This window comes from Leishmania infantum, chromosome 24, assembly GCF_000002875.2.
Source record: "Leishmania infantum JPCM5 genome chromosome 24".
In the NCBI taxonomy this organism is placed as follows: domain Eukaryota; phylum Euglenozoa; class Kinetoplastea; order Trypanosomatida; family Trypanosomatidae; genus Leishmania; species Leishmania infantum.
The window spans coordinates 736,590-757,247 of NC_009408.2; the positions used below are offsets into that span (position 1 = coordinate 736,590).

At 61.0% G+C, this 20,658-nt stretch overlaps 8 protein-coding genes across 8 annotated transcripts; all 8 read right to left on the minus strand.

The window, feature by feature from the left end:
* Positions 1–594: 594 nt before the first annotated feature.
* On the minus strand, positions 595–3,081 carry LINJ_24_1970 (conserved hypothetical protein; the record flags this gene model as incomplete). Its single annotated transcript, XM_001465951.1, has 1 exon — positions 595–3,081. The coding sequence occupies one exon, from the start codon at positions 3,079–3,081 to the stop codon at positions 595–597; it is 2,487 nt and encodes an 828-aa protein (XP_001465988.1).
* A 516-nt stretch (positions 3,082–3,597) lies between these two features.
* On the minus strand, positions 3,598–5,055 carry LINJ_24_1980 (conserved hypothetical protein; the record flags this gene model as incomplete). The annotated part of the gene is made up of 1 exon (XM_001465952.1): positions 3,598–5,055. The coding sequence occupies one exon, from the start codon at positions 5,053–5,055 to the stop codon at positions 3,598–3,600; it is 1,458 nt and encodes a 485-aa protein (XP_001465989.1).
* A 504-nt stretch (positions 5,056–5,559) lies between these two features.
* On the minus strand, positions 5,560–5,925 carry LINJ_24_1990 (conserved hypothetical protein; the record flags this gene model as incomplete). The annotated part of the gene is made up of 1 exon (XM_001465953.1): positions 5,560–5,925. One exon carries the CDS (start codon positions 5,923–5,925, stop codon positions 5,560–5,562), a length of 366 nt encoding a protein of 121 aa, XP_001465990.1.
* A 516-nt stretch (positions 5,926–6,441) lies between these two features.
* Positions 6,442–8,013, minus strand: LINJ_24_2000 (conserved hypothetical protein; the record flags this gene model as incomplete). Its single annotated transcript, XM_001465954.1, has 1 exon — positions 6,442–8,013. The coding sequence occupies one exon, from the start codon at positions 8,011–8,013 to the stop codon at positions 6,442–6,444; it is 1,572 nt and encodes a 523-aa protein (XP_001465991.1).
* A 1,066-nt stretch (positions 8,014–9,079) lies between these two features.
* LINJ_24_2010 (conserved hypothetical protein) lies at positions 9,080–11,215 on the minus strand (the record flags this gene model as incomplete). Its single annotated transcript, XM_001465955.1, has 1 exon — positions 9,080–11,215. The coding sequence occupies one exon, from the start codon at positions 11,213–11,215 to the stop codon at positions 9,080–9,082; it is 2,136 nt and encodes a 711-aa protein (XP_001465992.1).
* Positions 11,216–12,863: 1,648 nt separating this feature from the next.
* LINJ_24_2020 (conserved hypothetical protein) lies at positions 12,864–13,964 on the minus strand (the record flags this gene model as incomplete). Its single annotated transcript, XM_001465956.1, has 1 exon — positions 12,864–13,964. One exon carries the CDS (start codon positions 13,962–13,964, stop codon positions 12,864–12,866), a length of 1,101 nt encoding a protein of 366 aa, XP_001465993.1.
* An 849-nt stretch (positions 13,965–14,813) lies between these two features.
* Positions 14,814–17,189, minus strand: LINJ_24_2030 (conserved hypothetical protein; the record flags this gene model as incomplete). Its single annotated transcript, XM_001465957.1, has 1 exon — positions 14,814–17,189. The coding sequence occupies one exon, from the start codon at positions 17,187–17,189 to the stop codon at positions 14,814–14,816; it is 2,376 nt and encodes a 791-aa protein (XP_001465994.1).
* A 558-nt stretch (positions 17,190–17,747) lies between these two features.
* Positions 17,748–20,636, minus strand: LINJ_24_2040 (conserved hypothetical protein; the record flags this gene model as incomplete). The annotated part of the gene is made up of 1 exon (XM_001465958.2): positions 17,748–20,636. One exon carries the CDS (start codon positions 20,634–20,636, stop codon positions 17,748–17,750), a length of 2,889 nt encoding a protein of 962 aa, XP_001465995.2.
* Positions 20,637–20,658: the final 22 nt, after the last annotated feature.

Sequence of the window (20,658 nt, forward strand, 5' to 3'; positions counted from 1 at the left end):
GNTNNGNNGTCNNCGCGANNNANATNATGTGGNGGGGTGNNNGCGCCCGCCCCTCGCCCGAGTGAGATTTCATGCACATTGTGACCTGATTAACCCAGTAGAGCATACGCGAACAGGATGAGCACGTACCGTCTTATGTCACGCTCGCTCGCCCTGCAGTGAGTGTGTCATGCCGTCCTCTTGCCGCTGATACGGCGGTGTCGACAACGCCATCCCCAAGGGTAGGGGGGCGCCTGGCTAGAGAGAAGGATATGTACGCCACCACGCCAGAGATGACGTCCTCCTTCATCACTCTTTACGTCACCCTCTCTGTATGACGCCCGAGTCAGACGATGGGGGTGGGGAGAGGTTCAGCACACGCTACATCAGCGCCAAAGCCCTGATGATTCACAGTTCCCTTGCTTTACACCTGTCGTTCACTCGTCTTTGGGTGTTTGCCTTGCTGGGTTTGCGGGTGCGTTTGCTCACATTGCTGCACATGTGGAAACAACGGAGGAGGCCAAATTATGGAGCAAACTCATCATAAAGAGCGCCAACGCAAACGCGAGCACGCACACACGCACGTGTACGAGAATCGCTCTCGTCCTCTTTCCTTCAAGAGGCGATTGGGTGGCCGACTTGAGCCAACAGCCACGCAGCCGTCGACTGGCCCTCGACGCGAGCGCCGGTGGCAATCCCCTTCAGTGAGGGCGTTAACGATTTGAGCACCTGGGCCACTACCGCAGCGCGCCACGCAGTCGGCGACGGTGGGGAGTACAGCAAGAGTGACCGCAGCGATCGTAGAGTGTCGCGCACTACTGGCGAGTCGTTGCGCTCCACTACAAACAAAACGGCGCTCTGCTGCACAACGGCGACGGCCAGCCGCTCGGCAAGGCCCGCGAACCCCGCCGTCGCTAGGCTCGACCCCGGGGAACACAGGGCTACCGTCACGTTGCGGAGGAGTGCAGCCGTAGCAGCTCGGCAGTTGGTGCGCATGGTAGCGGGCGTGTCGCTCGTGATCAGCTTCGTCATGGACGGCAGCGACGCCGTCAACCACACCAGCATCTCCTGCGCGTCTTCAGTCATGGTCGACGCTTGCACACGCACGTCACACAAGCGGCCAAACACGGACGCGGCAAGCCGCAGAGCCACCATCCACTCGGCCGCCGACGTTGGCAGCTGCGGGGGTTGTGGTGCTTTAGAGCCCCAGACGGTATTCAGCTTTGCCAGCGTCTCTCCGACGATCTCGGGCTTATCAACGGTGGCGGTGAGCATATAGCGCAGAGCGTCCGTTGCGGGAAAGCGAAGCCCAGCCGGTAGCGCGGCGTACAGGCTGAGAAGACCTGAGCACGTGGCGGATGGATCACTGGCGTTCGGCGACACCGCCTCGACGGTGTGGTGGAACTGCGTGTGCTCCGGCAAGAGTGTGTTCACCTTCGTCTGCGCAGCTGCAGCGTTGAAGGTGTCAAAGAGCTGCGGCACTTCCCACGCAGGAAGAAGACTGTCAGTCTCTGCTGGCGGCGCCGGAGAGGCTGCTGCTGCAAATGGCGCGGGTGCTGCAGCGCCACCAGAGTCGGAGGCACGTCTGGTACCCTCCAAGCCCGGAATACGCGAAAGATCTTCTGGCGACACATGCGCCATAAGAAAGTTTTGAATCTCCTCCTGTGAGTCTTGCGCAACAACGCCAGCGTGGTCCTGGATGAAGCGCTTTGCCGTCTCTACAACACTGTCACCGACATTGTAGGGCAGCTTCAGCATGCGACCCTCAACATTCACGTCGAAAAGGTAATCGTACGATTGCCCGTTGTAGAAGTGCTTCTCGCGTTGTTGCTCCGAAGCGCCTGTGTAGTGCTGAGCGTCTGGCCCTGCAACGACAACACCGATCTTCTCCCACTGACTGGCACTCCACACATATAACTCCACCTCGCCCTTCTCATTGCGGGCGAAGAGGCGTTCGCCCTCCAGCGTGCCGCGGCGCTGCGCAATCTCGTGCGTGAACGGCATCGACTCCACATCGAGGCCGCCACTGGCGGCAGCAGCGCTGCTGGATTTGGCGATTTTGACATCCACAGTCTGGGAGGAGACCGCCGTCTCCAAGGCTTCCAGCTTCTCGATGGACGCCATGTGGCCATAGTCGCGGGTCCATACGCGCACGGTATGATCTGAACCACCAGAGAGCAGCCTGCCGTCCGATGTTGGCGCCACACTCCACACGACGCAGGGGTGCTGAATGACTTGCACGGTGAACAGCTTACCATCAGCGCTGCTTGAACGCCATACGCGCACTGTGCGATCTTCCGAGGCAGTGTACAGCTCTGACAGAGCAGGAGACCAACTGATGGAGTAGATCAGTGAGTCATGGCCGTCCAATACTTGAAGAGAACAGTCAGTGCCGATGCTCCACAATCGTACCGTGCAATCGTTCCCTGCCGACGCGAAGCGGGTGCTGTCGACCGCACAAATGCACTGCACAACATCCCGGTGACCAAAGAAAATCTGTATGGTCCTTCCCGTCAAAGCATCCCAGGCGTGAATCGTCTTGTCGCCAGAGCCAGACACGATTGTCGAGGTGTTTGTCAGTTGCGCCACACCACGGATGGCCGTGGCGTGCTTGTCGTAAAGTTGTTTCGGCTGTCCACTTTTGTGATCGAAAATAAGGATCATCCCACCCCAATCACCAGAAATAATATCGCCAGCAAGCGCATCCTCCACCTCTGTGTCGACACTGCCGGGAGTGAAATGCATGATGGCACCGCAACAAGCGCCACTGTTGTGCCCATCTAACACGGCTTCTACCGCGGACGACTCGGCATTCCACAGTGCCACATGCTTATCATTTGATCCGGTGACAACGCACGACTCGTGATCCAGAAGCTCTACACCAGGATGAAATAGAACGTAGTTGACAAACGCGGTATGACCAACAAAGGTCAGACCGTCCTCTACAGTGTCCCCTGACGTCGGAACAGTGGACAACTTCGCTGTGTTGTCGCGCGACGCTGTGAAGACAGCCGACGGATCATGAGGTGAGGAGCTGACAAAGCGAACATCAGAGGTGTGCGCCCGTCCGTCTGCCTGAAGAATAAACGCTTCGTCACACATGCTTGCGACTGAAGATGCTTGGAGAAGCAAGCGGAAATGAATAATCGTGCACCAGCTAGAAGGGCTCGACGAAGTACCACGGACGCCAAGAGAGAAAAAAGAGGGAATTCTGAGAAGAGGTGGTAAAGCGCACCTTCAAAGCTAACCACAAAGAAGAGACGACGCGAATAGCAAAAACCGTGCAAACAACAACAAAAGCCGTGCCCGCTGCTGAGGATAAATAGCAGCGTCAATACAGCAAAAAAAAAGGAGAGAAAGATAATAGAGAGGCATCGGAGCATTGGCCTGCTAGCTGGCGTGTATGCGTGGGGAGAGGACAGTCTCAAAACAAATGCTTCGTAGCATTCAGCATAGTAGGAAGGCCAAGGCCGACGGAGGCTTCGTAAAGACCTAATAATACCTTTTTTTTTCGTCCAGCGCTCAGCGGGTGGAGCAGCAGTAATGCTTAGGAGACTTTGTTTCGACAGAGCGACAAATGGCAGCAGTGAGAACGGAATCATTCTGTGCAATTCAAAGTCACTTACACGAAGATGTATTCCTGAGAAGCGAAGCGAGCTGACATCCGTAGCGAGAAGCGTTGAAAGAAGTCCACGCAGACGAACCAGAGGATTCTGACCACGAGTAAGGGAGAGCCGACACCGGAGATAGAAGCGCATCAATGCCGTCTACGAGATGGAGTCCAACATACGTGGAGGCCCATCTCAGCTCATCTTCAGCGCTCCATAGCGAAAGCACCGTGTTCTGCGGTGATCGCGTACATGCCCATTGAATCAAGCCTAGGCGAAGGTGCCACATGCACTCATGCCCCTTTTCGCTGTGTCGTCGGATTTCAGTTTGGGTAAACACCATAAGGTTTCTCCACAACGCCGGCGCGAGTGCGGTTCTTGGGCAGCCCTCGCCGACGCGCGTTCCGTTCTCGCCCTCTTTGCCTACGTTGAAGTGTTCCTTAGTCCCACTCCTGTGTAGTTCACCGGCAGCTTGGTGGGGATCTTCCATTACTGACCCTGCTTCGGAGATAGATGAATCACCCTTCCCGTCGAGAGCGTCTTGTTCTTGAAGAAGAAATAGCAGGTACGACGTAGCCGAGCTATCACCATTGTGCTCTCTGATAAACTCAATGACTTGCTCGCTATCCATTTGAATGGCGACACGTGCACAATCCCATCTCGCGCAGACCTTTGACGGATTTGCATGCAGGGATCGAAATCTAAGCCGGCGGTAATGCCAAGCGTTGTAGTTCATGGGATGTGTGTGTGCGGCCATAAAAAACAGCTGGTCGTCTTGTGCTTCAAACTTAAGAATAGGCAAGGCAGTTTCCTCGCCTTCTTTAGGGCCGTCGATGAGAAGTCCGCAGCCACACATGTTGGAGCAGAGCCATTGTCGATACTCCCACAACGACTTCAGCTTTGGGCAAAGGCTCAAAAAAAGATCCAAGAGAACAAACTCTTTCATCGCATGATGCAACTTTTGGCCGCTCTCTGCTTTGCTCTCTGTGGTGAAGCACGTTTCGCGCAGCCAGCGTCGACGAAGCGATACGAAAATGTCGTGTTGAGGGATACACGCCCATGCTAAAGCGACGACTGTGGGCGGCAAGTCGCTAAGCATCGCGCGTGTCACATGCGGACTGTTGTCGAGGCTGTCCGGTGATCGACTGAAACCGTCGGCAACGCTTGATAGCGGGTCTTTTGCTCTTTCAAAGGAGCTCACAAAAAAGGCTTTCATGGCAGCAACAACGCGTCTGTCCACGAGAACAGGAAAGTCGGTAAACTTTGTCGTGCTTGCTGCTACGCAGGGAATCTCAGCCAAACAGGCGACTCTGTTCGACTCTAGCGGTTGCTGAGAGAAGCCGAATGCCGCCCTGATTGGTGGCGCACCGGGTGCTTGAATGCTCTGCAAGTATAGGTCGGCAGCAGCATCCAGAATTTGGTCAAGCTCTTTTGCCGCATCCGCGATAATGGTGTAACCGGATTCCATGTGGTTGCGCAGAAAGTGTGAGGGTAGAAGTGGCGCCTCACGTAAATGCACTGCAGCGATGTGTAAACCTTCATGCAGCAAAACGAGCAAACCGTAAGGAGGGAAGATCGTGACGTGAGTAAGAGAACAAGAGGCAAAGAGCGCCAACAATAAGATGCGGGAAGCAGTCAAATCATGCGGATTACCCGTGCCATAGAGAGCTTTTGCAGAGAAGGGAAGAGTCCGGACCACGCTTGACCACCGTCCTCTAGCGTCATTTCTGCCCTTTCTTTAACCATACGATTTTATAGGCATAATACGTTCAAGCGTGGGAAGAGATAAGCACTGGTTCAAAGAAGCAAGCACAAGCAAAAAGGTCACAGCGTGAAGGAAAAGGGGCCGGATCGAGCGAATACGCACAGAGTAGCGCCGCGGCCACCGGTAAAAAAACAAAGCAATAAGAAGTTCGTGCCTCCTGAGCTGGCCCAGCTTGGGGAGCGCTCAAGCTCATCCCAAGGCACAATTTCATTTGATGAGAATGTCTTTCGCCTCGTTCAGCTTTGTCGCGATGTAGGGCGTTCCACTGACATCACTATGAAAGTCCTTCATCATGTTTCGGTATCGCTTCTTCACCTCCTCGGGTGCCGGGCGGCAAAAAATGGCGCCTGCCTCGTTTTCCTTGAATCCGAGAAGCATGTAGGCTTCGTACTCTGTCATGGGGGACTGGAATCCGTACTCGAACTTGTGATACGGCTTGGCGCTTTTCAGAAAACGCGAGGAGGCATTTTGCGCACCAGAGGCCGACACCCGCTGCGCGATTCGTGGGCCGACGCGGGAAGCATAGTAGATGCCGCACCCAGCAAGAATGCCAGCAATGATTGGGAGTACCATTTTTTTCCTTTTCAGCGCCTAGAGTGTAGGCTATGCGGCGTCGGGCGTACATGGAAAGCGGGGGGAAACGGGGGGGGGGTGGCGTGGGCTTCGGTGGTTGAACGGTGCCCGGGCCGCTGAGGGGGGGGGTGGCCGCGCGGCGGTGGCCCACGCGGGGGGCCCGGCATCTGGGGCGGGGGGCAGTGGGGGCGGGTAGAGGGGCGCCTCCGCTTTTGGGGGAGGGGGGGGGGCGTGGCGGGGCGCAGGGTCTTGTTGCATGATAAATTTGGCGCGCGCGGGCGGTCAACGACGAGCCCGGCGTGGCACGTTCCTTTTTTTTTCCCGTCGGTCCCACGCAAAAGGGGGCTGATAACAACAACTTCATCGCATCGTTTGGCGAGATAATACCAACAGCTCACGTAACCAACCGGGGGCGCAACAGGAAACAAGGGACGTGAGAAAAAGCGAAAAAAAAAACGGCAGCAGCAGAGCAGCGGTATGCGTTCGGGTTTTGTCATTTTCTATGCGGGGCGCGTGTCACAAGACGGCGTTGCCGGCGCGAAATGTCTTCTGTGAGCGCCGGCTTCTGGCTCTGCTTTTTTCGTACGCTCTGCCGTCTTCATAGGCGAGCCGAATTTGATCCTCGACCTCTTGCTTGAGCTTGTTCATGATGTACTGCCGGTCGCGCACCACCTCGTCGTAGGCCTGCTGCAGCTGCGCGGCGTGGTCTTTCGCCATGCGTTCACTTCGCCGCACCTCGCCCTCGTATAGAAACTGGAGGCGCTCGCTTTCAAGCTGGCCGACGCGATTGCGCTCCTGCAGCAGTTGCACACGAGAGCGCAGCTGCGTTACTTCCTCCTGCTGGCGCTGCAAGAGAAGCAGGTCCGCATCCGTCGGAAGCGCCGGCGTCTCGACGAGGATGCCGGCCTGTGCCAGCGAGATAAGGTCGCGCTCGCCCACGAAAGCCTTGGCCCCGCCTGGAGCCATCGGCTGCTCTTGCGCAGCCGAGCCTTTGGCTTGCAGCGCGGCGCTATCGGAGAGCCACGTCAGGCCTGCGTCAAAGGCGATGAGCACGGGGTCCCAGAAGACGTCAAGCAGCAGCGCCTGCCGCGCCAACTGCTCCTCGCGCTCGAGCCGCACCAGCGGGGACGACCGAGAGACGCACGCCTGCGTTGACGCCGCGGCTGCGCTGACGACGCGCACGTTGCTAATCCAAGTGCCGTCCTGTGCAAGCTCTTCTAGGCCGGCCACGCGGTTGTTGAGTCGCCGCTCCTCGTAGCGGAGCTGCTCGACTTCGAGAACAGCTGCGGTTAGCTGCGTCTCGGTGCGCTGCTTCTCCTGCTCCAACGTTGCCGTTTTGCTGCGCAGCTGCGCCAACTCCTCGGAGAGGCGACTGACGAGCGTACGGTGATCCTGCAGCGCCGCATTGGCTTTGCGCAGCTGGGCCAGCTCCGCCTCTCGCAGCAGCCCGACCTGTGCCAGCGCATCGTCGAGGCGGTAGATCTGGGCCTGCGCAATCACAGGGTCAAAGAGCGCCAGGGACGCCTGCAGGGCAGCGTGCACATCCCTTTCTTCCTTTGCGGCCAGCACTGCTGCCGACGTGGCGTCCTCCTTCACGGCGGCCTTGACAGCTGTCGCCGCGGCGGAGTCGCCCACCGCACCACGTAGCACACAAACGGTTCGCGTGAGATCTTCCACCTGCAGCTGCGCGCGTTGCAGCTGGGTGCTCAGGTAGGTGATGTGGTACAGCAGTCGCTGCCGATCGGCGTAGTCAGCGGCGGTGATGTGCGCATGTCCCTCCTCTCGCACGAGTGCTGGGGATGAGATAGGCAGGTGCGCATTCGTGGCAGACGACGACGCGACACAGCCCTGGGAGGGCGGCTCTGGGTCACCGGGCCACCTCTCAGCTCCGCCGTCACTGAGCTTCTCCGTGACATTCACTCGCGTTTCCGGCGGTGGCGGCGACGGCGTTGTGGTGGCGCCGTCCACTTCTATCGTCTCCTCCGTCGGGGACGAGAGGGTCGAAATGCCGGTGGCGAGCGCACTGCGGTCTCGCGGCGACACGGTGTGGCGCGCACTCAGCGGCGTCAGAACAGCGCTCTCCGCCATCCTGGCCGTTGCTTGCGTGAGCACACGTAGTGACGGCTATCGCTGCGGTGCGAAGGCGAAGGGCCACAACAAGAAGGAAGAATCAACTGCTGGAGCAGGTTTCTATGAGTGTGGCTCGTGTTCTGCGTGACGGCCGATGTTTCGTGTTCCTCGTCACAAGCACGCTTTACGCCACAGCGCACAGAGTGTCTATGAGGGAGGTGATGGTGGCGTTGCTCTATGAGGGAAACGCACGCGTGTGAGTGCGTGCGTGCGCTGTGTTGGTGGCTGGGGCGTACGTGCGTGTTGAAGGAGCACTCGGCTCAGACACAGGGACACACGGGGAGAGAGAGAGAGACTTGTTTACCGGGCGGCGAAGCCTGGACTTGTTAGCAACCTCGGCAGTCTCGCACTCGTCTTCTGGTGCTTGCGTCTGCCGTCGGGTGGCTTTGTGCAGAGCAGTAGGGGATGGGGATCAGAGAAAAGGTGTGAAAAGGATGGGGGGCGACGGGGTGTGCATGTGAGGCTCGAGTGCTGTCGCTGCCACGACGAGGCTGGGGGCGAGGGTGCGGATGGAATTGCAAACCCTCTTCCCGCATCGCTGTAGCTTAAATACATCCTTTGCAGGTGTACGTGCCCCAGAGCAGAGAGCAACGCACATGCCGAGCAGCCAAGTAAGGCACCCTCCTGATTCCCCCCCCCACGTCAGGGTAGGGGAAGGGCCAGGGAGTGGGTGTGTCTTCTTCGTAGCTGAGCGCACTGTTGCAGATCAAGAGAGGGAGGAGGGATCGCGGGGGGGGGGAGGGAGGTAAAGGAGGATGCCGAGCCTGTGTGCGTGCGCCAAGGGTGGCTGGCGGGAGGCACAGTGCCAAACGCAAGGCGCGCCGTAGCGAACGAGCACATAGAGAAGCAAAAAACGGAGAGGAAAACACATGCACCCGCTCACAGACCGCCGTGCAGAACACGGCACGTCACCATCGCCAACGACGCCACGACCCCTGACAGTTCATTTACCTGAGTCGACCCGGAGACGCCCCGCGGCCAGCGCTCCGATTTCGTTTTCGCTCGCAGCATGGCGGCACCTGTGCTACATCATCGAGCACCGCCGCTTCTTCGCACCTGCCCCAGTCGCCGTGTCGGCGTGCCACGTCCGGCTAGATGAGCCATCTTGCAAGTGCATGCACTTGAGCGCGATCAGCTCCAGCATGTGCTGGTTCACTTCGGCGACTCCCTTGTAACCAGGGAAGTAGTTCACATCGATGACTACTGGGATGCTGTCCAACAAGAGCGACGTCGGCGCGCCGGAGGCGGGGTCGAACATGTCGCTGGCGCGAAACAGCCGCGACACCGGACTTGGCGGTGCTGAGGCACCGGCACCCGGTAGCTTGCGCATGCTATGGCTCGCAGGGAGCCGCTGCACCGGCTCTGCGGTGTCGGCACTGCGGTGGGCCACCTTCGACAGCGACGGCGCTGCCCCCTCGTACCGCACGGTTGCGCCTTCAGTGCGCCCGATGCCGCGCGCGCCCTTGCGCTGGTACGTGTGTGCTAGATACTGCGGCACGAGCACTATATCGAAACCGTACAGGGAGAGACCAATGCCGGCGTCCCCAGAGAGGTCCTGCGCCAGTTTGCTGATGGCGGTGTAGGCGGGAGTGCCCGGGGCCAAGAACGCGTTCCAGTTGTCCGCCGGCACAACCATCGACTCCCATGCAATAAGCGACTGTTCAGCGCTGGCACTTTCGCTCGACGTCCCCTGCGGCAGCTCCGTAGGCGACGGAGGGGCATCGGCCGCGTTGGTCGCGTTCATCGTTGGCGATGCGGCGGGCGGCGCACCGTCGTCGGTGCTACTGGCCATGGCAGACAACGTAGGCTGCGACCTGGAGGTGGAGGCGCTGGCCACGGTCGAGAAGAATGCCTTGTCCTGCGAGTCCATTGCCACTGGTACATCTGCCACAGTCGAGCCGCGTGTGTGCTCCCAGAGGTAGTTCAGCAGGCTCACGGTGGGATTCACCTTCACGCTGATGTGCGAGCCGACACAGTACACCTTCAGCACCACTGGGAGCGCGTACACGTACAGCTCCTGCAGAATGAAGCGACAGGCCTCTGTCGGGAGGGCAGCCTTCACCGCTGCCGGCACCGAGACATCGGCGTCGCGCGTGAGCCACATCACCAGGTGGTGAGTGAAGGCGGGACCAGTACTCTCGTCCGGCTTCGCGATCCACCAGTGTTCCGCCGCCGTCCCGTTCGCGCGCGCCTCCTTCTGCTCCTCTATCGACGTGAAAGAGTGGATGCCGAGCGGAGTGGCTGCGCTGGACCCGTTCGTGCGCCTGGCGTGGCGACAGGCTGCGTCGGGCGGGCAGTCCCACATGAATGTGCGCGGTGTCAGCGCGATGGGCTGCCCGTCATCGCCCACGTTGTTCAATAGCTTGCACAGCATACTACGCGTCATGAGCAGCTGAACCTTTTCGAGGGGGTCGACCACGATGAGGGGCGCCCTGCGCCGGCGACTTCGCCGCTTCTGCGCACCCTTGTACCACTGATGAAGCGCACGAATGGCAACCGGGGTGCCAAACGTGGCCACCTTGTGCAGCACCACATCCACCTCGTCCATGAGCGCACTTTGAGACGGCTCGTCCTCGTCTCTGACCGCTTCGTCCGTCCCCGCGTGCGCGTCTACGCGGGGGCTCTGCTCTGCACTGGCCTTACTGCCTTCCTGCGCGAAGGCGGCAGCGGAGGACTGGTGCGTTTCTTTCATGTCGCCGTCGATACACAGGACCATGCGATGCCGCTGGGCATCGTAGTTCAAGCTGAGAAAGCGGAAGAGGCAGTTGTTCAAGGCGGAGCAAGACAGCGAGCCCTCGGTCGTGCTGCGACTCCGCGCAGGGTGCGCCAGGACTTCGGAAGTCGCGCGACTTGTCCTACGGCTCCTGGAATGCGAGTTCATGCCACGGTTGCCACTGGCGCAGCCCTCCTGCTGCGCCGCTGTGCTTGCTTCACCTGCCTCGCCGCTAACGTCGCCGCAACCAGCTTGCCTCGCCGCCGAGTGCTGCCGCATCTGGAGAAGGTGCTCATTGTGCAGCTTCCCTGCCTCTCGTAGCGCGTCGAAGGACTGCTGATGCTTCTTGGAGCTCGCGCACAGCGCGACAGTGATGATGTGCATCGTCGAAGGTGACGGCGACGCCGGCGAAGGCGATGCCGGCGGGGGCGATGCTGAGCGATTCATGAGCGTCTTGATGTGCCGCGTGCTCGGACGCGGGAGGGCTGACAAACCGTCCCGCGGGCTACGCCGTGCGTGTGTGTGTGTAGCGACGTGTATCTAGAACGTGTGTGTTTATGAAGAGTGGTGGGCGTGTGTATGTGTGTGAGGGGGCCGGCCGGCTGCAACTTTCTGCTCCGCGATGTGGTCGGCCGCCGCACGGGCTCACTCTTCCCATCAAAAGGGCTCAGCGAAAAGGGAGGGAGAAGGCGGATGATGCGCGTGTGTGTCGGAGGTGGGGTGGGGCGAGTAGAGAGCTATAGAGGCCGAAAACGACGGCGGTGCACGGAAAGGATGAAGGGAATGAACGACAGCGTACGCGCGCCCTCTTCGGATGGATGCCCAGACATGCGGGAGCGGGCCCGCGGACTGCTGCCTGTGAGACGGTAGCGGTAGCAAAGACCGTTGGTGTGAAACCGATTTCTCTTCTTCGGCACGTGCCCGTTTTCTTTTCGCTGCCGCACACAACGTGAGGTCAAAGGACGCTGTGCCCACACGCCACTCATCGCGTGGTGCGAAGCAGCCGTAGGCACACGCGCTACAGCGATGCGCCGACTCAGCCATCGGAGCACGGCCCCTGCCTCAAACTCTGCCCGCCACTCCACGCTGAGCAGGTCGCCAGCTGGCGCATCGCTTGGGATGGCTCAGGCTCACCCACCAGCGGGCAGCAAGGGCCGACTGAGATGCGGTCGAGTCACGTCGACACGCTGCCCATCATGTGGATAGTGCAAGCGTATTCACTGTCGCAGCTCTCTCCGATGAAGCGCCATCCAGGACCTGACCGCCGGCATCAGTGGCGGTACATCGCACTGGCCTCCCCCTACGCCGCAGGCACCTGGCCCTGCCACCCACCAGAGGTGGTTGTGCATTGACAGAGGTGGGGGGGGGGCGGGCGAGGCTGCTCGGCTTCCCCATACGGAGAGGGTCCGAAGATATCGATACGACGCACTGAGGTGTGTGTGTGTGTGTGTGAGGTGTGCCCCCCCCCCCCCCACCTCACCCTGTCATCGAGGGTTGCGTGAGACTAAGTGCAACAGAGAGAAAGAAAAAAAAGCGGTGGTGAAGGTGCACACGCGCGCACCCACGTCGTGCTGAAGGTGCGCAGATGCGAGACTCGCTGCACGTGTATGTGAGCGTTCCACCTTTTCTGTTAGAAGTGTGCTCGTGTGGTACGGTGCCTTGACGACACGTCGCCGGTGATGTTGCTGTGGGGATGCTCGACTCCCGTTGTTTTTCACTTGCGAACGACACAGAAAAACGCATGTGCACGTGTGGGGGAGAAGAGAGGGGTCACGATAACGGAGTGGGCACCGCCGATCATCTTCACCGGTGTTCCTCCCACCTCACTTGCTCTTCCCCGCTGTAATCCCTCTCTCGCTCGGCGAGTATGTGTCTGGTGCACCCCGCCACATGGCAATCTGATCTTCTCGCGCTTGCTGTTTCTGTCTACCGCACTCGTCGTGCACGCGTGCACGTCTGTGATGATGTCGCAGTCACCGATCGACGGCCATGAACCCTCGCCGCTATCAGGCCTCTACCCTCTTCTTTGATTCCATACCTCTCGCCGAATGCCGCTCGCCACACAGAGAGACAGAGACACGAAGGATGGCTTGCCTTACCTACTGCTCCTCTTATCGTTGCCCCCACTCGCTGATGAGTAGGCAGGGTGGTGGTAGTACACGTACCAGCACCATTTCAACGATGCCTCGAGGTGGCGCTGGTAGCCGATCAACTCCTTGGCTATCTGCACGTCAGATGCCTCTTCCATGACGTTGGCTGGCGGCTGCGACACCCACGCCAACGCGAAGAGAGCGACACCGCTCAGGAAGGACAGACTGACTCGCGCGTTGGTGGCTCGCATCAGCCGTTGGTGCCGTTGCGCCACGAGCTCCCGCTGCTCCACCGGCATGCGGAGCCGCATCAATGCGAGCAGTCGAGTGAACAACACCGAATTCTGCGGCAGAGCGTTGTGGTAGAGCCGCGCCGTCTTCCACGTCATCAGATAGATGGACGTGAACCAAAGGCCTGTGTTGATGAGCAGCTCCAACCCATGCAGGCCGCGACTGCCAATGTGACTACTGAACTGCCGGTCCACGTTGTACTTGGCCTGCTGCTCCACAGCTGTAAGCTCCTTGATCAAACTCCGTAGCTCCGTCGCGGTGAGTGTGCGCGGTGGCTTAGTCAGCCTGTCGACCAAACCCTGACATGTGAGCTCGTAGCCGGCCAGTGGGCAGTCGGGGAGTGTCTGCCACGATACAGCATCCATGGCTGTAGCAGCACCGACCGCTGCCTTGTCTGCGATCTCGGAGGCGCGCATAGGGCTTGTGCTTATCGTAGTAGAGGAGAGTGCCGACTTTGGTGCGGATGCATCGACGCTGCGCGGTAGCGGCGTGGACGACCGCCACTTGCCGAGGCTTGTCCACCACTTAGTTGGGCTTTCGCTCGCATCCACGCCTTCGTGACGGCTTCCCAAGATCGCCGGTGCTGTCCCTTCGGGTGGTGCTGCTGATGAGCGCGCCTTGGCGGATGCCGTGTGCACAACGCTCGACGACGACGCAGCGCTCCTCACGTCACTGCCGTCGACAGAGGCGCTCGGTCGCGCAAGTGCGCGATTGGCCGGCGTAAAGATGGATGCAAGCACATCCTGCGTAGTCTGTGCGTTCGCAGGCACAGAGCTTGCCTTGTCGCCCTCAGACCCTCGCGACCACCACATCATTTCACCAACTTCGCGGCGACAGCGAGCGAGTGGGGGGGAGGCGGGGGAGGGGTGGAGAGTGAGAGAGACTCTCCTCGACAGGTACCAATTCTGGGACACACACACACGTATATGCATACAAGCTTGCTTCTGAATCACGGCGGTGTGCGCGTCATCGTCCGTCTGTGAGCTGATGAGGGTAGGTTTGCGCTTAGCTGTTCGCCGTTCCTGCGATGCTTTCGTTGACGGAGGGCGAGAGAGGAGGAGGAGGAGGGGGGGGTGAGGGACGGCGAAGGAACGCGAAAGGAGTCGGTGATGGAAGGAAGCGGGCCGATGCTGCTTGAGGATTCATCTCGCCTGCGTCTTCGGCTTGCAGCAGCAGTGAGGAGAAAGAAAAGGCGAAGATGTGCGCCGGTCTGCAACTCGCGCCACCACCATACCCCCACCCTCTCTGGGGTTGCCCTGTGGCGTGGAGGCGGACTCCCCGACGAAGGTGTCACCGACAGATCCCGTGCGCGCACACACTTGCGCGCGAGAGTATGCGGTGCCGGTCTGCCAGTGTCGTTCTTTTTCCCTCTCTTGGCTCGTTTATGCCTTTTTGTATTTCGTTGCGTGAACAATGACTTGGCCCGCAGGACGACGCGCGTCCAGTGCAGCACCGCATCCGCGCACACACACAAAAGGCGGCGATAGCACGCCAAAGAATCCAACGATGGAAAGCGAGGAAGGCGTCGCAAGCACCGCATGGAGGGGTCTACTGTACATTACTCATGGAGAAAAGAGGGCGGGCGGGAACGCGCGTGGGTGCGCTCTTCCGCACGCACACAGAATGCCCCTTCTCCTCCAGATGTGTGGGAATGCGTGGTGGCGCTAGGTGGGCGGTTGGCGCAGCAGTGTACGCGCCTCAGCAATCCCATACGACTCCAAGGCACGCAGCCGATACCACTCGCCGAACACGCGAAGGACCTTTGCCCAGTTCTCGCCCTGGTGCTCGGTGTATGCCAGCCAGTCCACCATACTCACCGGCAGCGGCGCACCGGCACCCGCCACGGAGTCCAGCGACGGAACGTATGCACATCCGCCGCGCACGCGACTGCGATGGCGAATAACCATATCCAAGAAGAACATGCGCAGCTCGCGCGGGAGGGCTCGCCGCACCGGCTCCAGAATAGCCCACCGTGCACACAGCTCAGACTCCCCCGACGACTCCTCCCCCGGGCTTTGCAGGAGTGTCTGCGCAGCTTGCAGAGCATGGTAGCAGCAGGAGGTGCACGGCAGCGGAAGCAAGTTAGACGACAGCCCTTCATTGGAGGAGGTCGGCGCGGCGCACTCGTCCATATGGCGTCGCAGCCCGTCTGCACAGTGACAAGCGTGGAAGGCGTGGATGGGGGCAGCCGCGGCCGACGACGACGGCTGTGGAGCTGCAACAGCCGTTCCTGCGTACGTCTTCACCCACGCTTCCCCCTCGGCTTGGTGGCGTCGGAGATGATACAGGCACCGAGCCATTACCGGAGGCAGTGCACGCATGCTCTGGCTGAAGCCAGAATCGCCAGCGGGCCGTCCGCTGGGCACGCTCCCCGCATCGCTGGAGCTGCTCAGGCGCCAGCGAAGGCGCTCGATGCGCGCCTCCAGCGCTTCTGACGACTCCTCGCCGACCACGAGGTGGCTGAGCACGTGCTCGGTGACGTCCGATATGTGCTGCTCGCACGCTCGCATCGAGGGGAGATGAGTCTCGGAGAAGCGCCGAGTGACGAGGGCGGCGACGATTCGGTAGTAGAGGGCCACCATCTCGCCCAGCGGTGTTGCTCCCGCTTCTGCCACTCGTGCGGTGCAGATCGCGTTTTCGTGCGGGGCGTCGTTCTGGTCGAGCTGCACGTACAACTGTCGCAGTCGATACAGGTGGCGCTGAATCACAATGCCACCCGCCTGCGTCGATGTCTCCAGCTCCGTCTCGAGAGCCGGGTTGGCCTGAAGGCCGCGCAGAAGAGCCGCCACGTTCGCCTTCGCCTCCCAGTAGTTCAGCTGTACATCTTCGGCGGTGTCTGTGCTGCTTGACGGCGTCGTTGTATGCTGCTTCTGCTGCTGCTGCTGCCAAACACTTGCCACGTACCAGAGGGCAGCGTTGGTGTGTGGCAGGATGGCAAGCGTGTCGGCGCCGAAGTCGATGCACACTTGCAGTGCAGCACGCACGCCGTCCAAGGTGGGTAGCGGGCAAGCGAGAGATGAATAGCCACTCACAACATGGGCGGGCTGTGGTGCTGCCCTCTCTGCCGAGCTGAGGCAGCACGACGCGGTCAGGAAGTCGCTCATGCACGCGTTTACTTCGCACGTCATCTGTGCCGTCTGCGAGTCACCGTCGGCGGAGGAGGGTAAGCGGAAGATGACGTGTTCGCCAACAGGCTGCCCGGCCGCTGCCCCAGCAACGGCAGTGTCTGGCATATCGCTGTCGCCGAGCTTCATTGCCTCGCTGACGGCGCTACGCACTGTGAACACTTGCACTTGTTCTTGCCACCGATGCGTCTCGCGGGCCAGCATGCGCTGATACTTGATGTTCGCGGCCTCCTCGTTCCACTCATGCAGCGCGTTCGCCGTGGATGGCGGGAGCGCGTCAAGATCCACGAGCACCTCCAGCGCTGGTACAACATCGCCCACGCCAGCGTGGGCGGCGCACCACGCACGCAACATCAAGCGCCGCTTGCGGAGGGCAGTGAGAAGCCGCTGACCGGAGAGGGCGTAGATGCCGTTGTTGTCGCGCAAGTCTACCAGCTCCAGGGCGGGCAGCCGTCCACCCGCCAGCTGCTCTGCTCCCGACACAGAGTCGCCCATTGTCGCCACGGTCGGCAGCGCGGCGGCTTCCTCGCACCCCTCCACCAAGTACGCCGTCAGAGCAGCACTCAGCGCCTCGATCGTGCGGGGTCCTGCGCCGACGCCGCGCGCTTCGATGACGCGCACCCACCGCAGCATCGGTAGCATTCGCATGAAAGCCGCGAGCCCGGTGTCGCCGAGATAGGACTGCGACAGGGTAAGGTGAGTGGGGAAGCACAGGTTGGGGGCATAGGCCAGAAGCATCTTGTCGGCGAGCGCTGGCGGTTGCGGCGCCGGCGTCATGTCGTCGGCGTTCGTGGTAGCATCGGCATCCGTGCCGAGGGCCACGTCGATGCCGTGAAAAAGCTTCACCAGCTCACTGTGAGAGACGCAGCCTTCCTCATCACATGCGTGGCGATACAGCGCAGAGGTGGACCGCATCGTCGATGGCGTGCGGACGGCGTTTGCACTCGCGCGCGCTCTCTCGTCTTGAAGCCACGTTCTCGCTCGCAAGCAGCGGTGCGACTGTGCGCATGCCTAGAGGACGGAGAGGGAGGGGGAGGAGGTAAAGTTACAGCCGAACAATGATGCGCATCTTTCCATTCATGTTGTGCGAATTGGTGAGAGTACAGCACTGTCGTGCTGACCAGCGGCCGGTCTCCCATCTTCTTTTTCTTGAGGTGCGGTTGCCTACTCCACGGACCGCAAGACCGGAGCAGCGCAAGGGATGAGGGGGGAGGGAGATGAGCGAGCTCGACTGGAAGAGAAGCGTTGCAGGATACGGCACACTCACACTTAGCGGCATTGGGTGCCTCCCCCCCGGGGGAGTGGGGGAGCCCCATACGTGGAGCATTGCTGTGAAAGAAACCAAGAAGAGTGGAGAGGAGACGAGGGGGAGGGCAGCGGACACGTGGCCGGACGCGAGGGGCGCGTGTGGCTGAACAAACGCACCCCCCACACACACACACCCCACCCTCACCTCCTCGCGTCTTTATTCTTCTACACATGTAGGGTTCTGTCGAGTGCCCCAGAGACCCGTCGATCCAACGCCTCGATCACGTGTAGCACCTCGGTAGCGAACATAGAGGAGTAGTCCACCGTGCCATTGGCGACGCCGCGGTCAGCGTCTTCGCTCACGTAAGATCGGCGAAGGTCCGGTGGGGTGACGACATCGCTGCTGGCATAGCGCGCTGCAGAGGATGGCGGCGGTGAAGGGGCCGCATACGCCGCGGCGACACTCGACCACGAGAGACCCTGGCCACGGTGGTGCGACGCCAGCAGCATGCGCTCTGCGCCATAGGCGCTGTCACCCATGAGCGGCCGCGCCGCCGTAGATGAGGGGCCGCTTAGTGGGTCTGGATACGCCGTGTTCAGTGGTGTTGTGAAGCGCGGCGGGCCAGCGACCCCGTTGATCGCAGGCGCGTCGGCGCGCGGGAGGGGTGCGGGGGCGCAGGCGTGAGCGTGCACGCGGTTCTCCACTTCGGCAGGGGTGGGAAAGGAGGATGGGAACGACGACGCCGATTGCGACGACGTCTGCCCAACACACGGCTGGACGTGTGTGCTCGTCTTTCCATTCGCCACAGCAGATGATGCAGACGCCGTTTCGCGGGGTGCAGTGCTGGCGTCACCTCCACGCACGCCCCCATCGTTGTGCGTCCGCGACACATCAGGGTCCCTCGCCTCCTCCTCGCCTCGCTGATGAGAGGTGGACACTGTTGCGGGGGCCATCGAGGTGCAGTGCAGCAACGTTGAGGAAGAACGGCTCTGTTCTGCTACAGGTGCGTCTGCGTTGGCGGCGGCGGGAAGGGCGCCAAGAGGAGCTGAGGCAGCTCTGTGCCCCACTGGCGGTGGCAATGGAGATGGGGATGATAAAGCTTGCAATGTCGGAGGCGCGGCGGGCGTGTCGCTACCCGCACAGCGCGCACTTGACTGCATTTGCGGGAAGCCGCGACTCGCCGTCGACCACGTCGCCTCCACCCACTCCTTTAAGGCACGGTACTGCTGATTGAGCTGCTGGTACTGCACCTCCGCCGCCGCTGCGCAAGCAGCTTGCTCCATGCGCTCGACGCCGACGGCTGAGGCGGCCTGCCGCTGCTCCTGCAGTAGCTGAAGGTCCTTGCTGAGCTCGCTGTGACGAACCTGAAGCAGCTCGACCGAGTGTTGAATGAGTGCCCAGTCCTCGGCACACTTCAGCGTCTGCGCCAGACTTCCACGGCGGCGCATGTCTTCGTTACGGCACTCCAGCAAGGCGGCCTCGGCATGATCTACGCGGCGTTGCAGCGCTCCGATGTGTGCGCGCGACACCTCCGCCTGGCTCTCCTGTGACGCTGACACGTGCTGCGCCGCCTCCAGCTGATGCTGCAACTCCTCGTAGCACTGCCTAAAGTGCATCGCCTCTGCTACCCACCGCTGCCGCTCGTGCCGCACGTTGCTCAGCATCGTGGCGACGTGCTTTAGCGCGAGCAGCAGGGGCGTGAGGGCGGTGCGCAGATTCGCCTCGTCTGCCAGAGTTGTGATGACAGATAGTTGTGACGTCGCCTCTGTCCTCCCGGCTGCATCCTGGGAGGTGCTTGGGCAGTGACTCTGCACAAGTGCCTGGCGTGAGCTGGACGGCGAGGGAGGGCGTCGCTCTGGTGCTGGTGGTGGCTGCGACAGTCGCTCTGCTCCCCACAGGTCCCCTAGCACTGCAGCCTCTGCGCTGTGCAGTACATTCTCAGCGTGCACACGCGCACTTTCATTGAATGAGCCGCGCCGTCGAAGTGGCCGCGTCTCCATGAGCGCCTGCTCAGTGGATATGCTAGTGGAGTGAGAGTTGGCAGGGAAGAGAACGACATGGGGGACGTTGCCGGCGTGGTTCTGCGTGCTGGCGGCCTCGTCGCGGGCTGCCTTGCCATTCGCAGCAACACGCGCAAACATCTCGCTCGCGGTGCCTTCCTCGTTTTCCCGACTCTCGTACGCAAGACTTCGCTGGTAGTCGTAGGCCACGTTGCTGAGGAGTTCGGCAAGGCGTTCCAACGCTCTTTGCAGAGCCGCTGAGAGCCGTTGCCGTGCTGCAGCGCTGGCGTGCTCGTCCGTCTCATGCACACGAAGCTGCTCCTGCAGGATGCGCAGCTGCTGTTCCACGTGGGAGTGCTGCTGCGCGGTGAGCTCCTTGCTGTGCTGGGCAGCCGTCATGCCCGTCTGCAGCCTCTGCACTTCGGTCTCCTGCTGGCGCAGCGCAGTACTGAGCTCTGCAACGCGATCCCAGGCTTCCTGCACCTTGGCTGACAGCTCGTCACGCTCGGCGGTCAAGGAGAGCACCGTCAGCTTCGCCTCTGCCGCTTCGCGGCGCTGCTCCTCCGTCTGCGCCTGGCGCGCCTGCAGTCGTTCCTGTGCCTCCTGCACCTCCAGCCGCAGTCCCTGCTTCTCTGTCTCTAGGCCTTGACAGCGTTGACGCAGCTCGGCGCACGTCTCCTCGCTCGTGCGCGCCTGCTGGCGTGCTTGCACTAGACTGCGAGACACGTGGTACAGCTCACTCTTTAACTCAGCCACCATCTGCACATCAGCTGTTGCGCCGACTGGCGACACGGCTTCGGTTAACGTCTCATGGGCGACGGCCGCGGCAGCGCCGGGCCGCCGCGATTTGTGCGTGGAGTGCGCCGACGCTTGCGTGATAGACCAGTGCCGGCTGCGGTGTTGCGACGCCTCTGCTGCGCCAGATTTGGGGGAGTTCGGGCATGAGAACGGTAGCGAAGCGTACTTGGTGGTCGTCGCCTGCGCAGGCGACAGGCATTTTTCAGCAGCCCGGTCATCACACACTGGCGGTGATGGTGGCGGTGCCCGGATCACCACTGTGGTGTCCCCCTCCTCTGCAGCTGAGTGGGAAGAGGATCTGCTCCGGGCGCTCATCGAAAGAGCTAAAACACACACA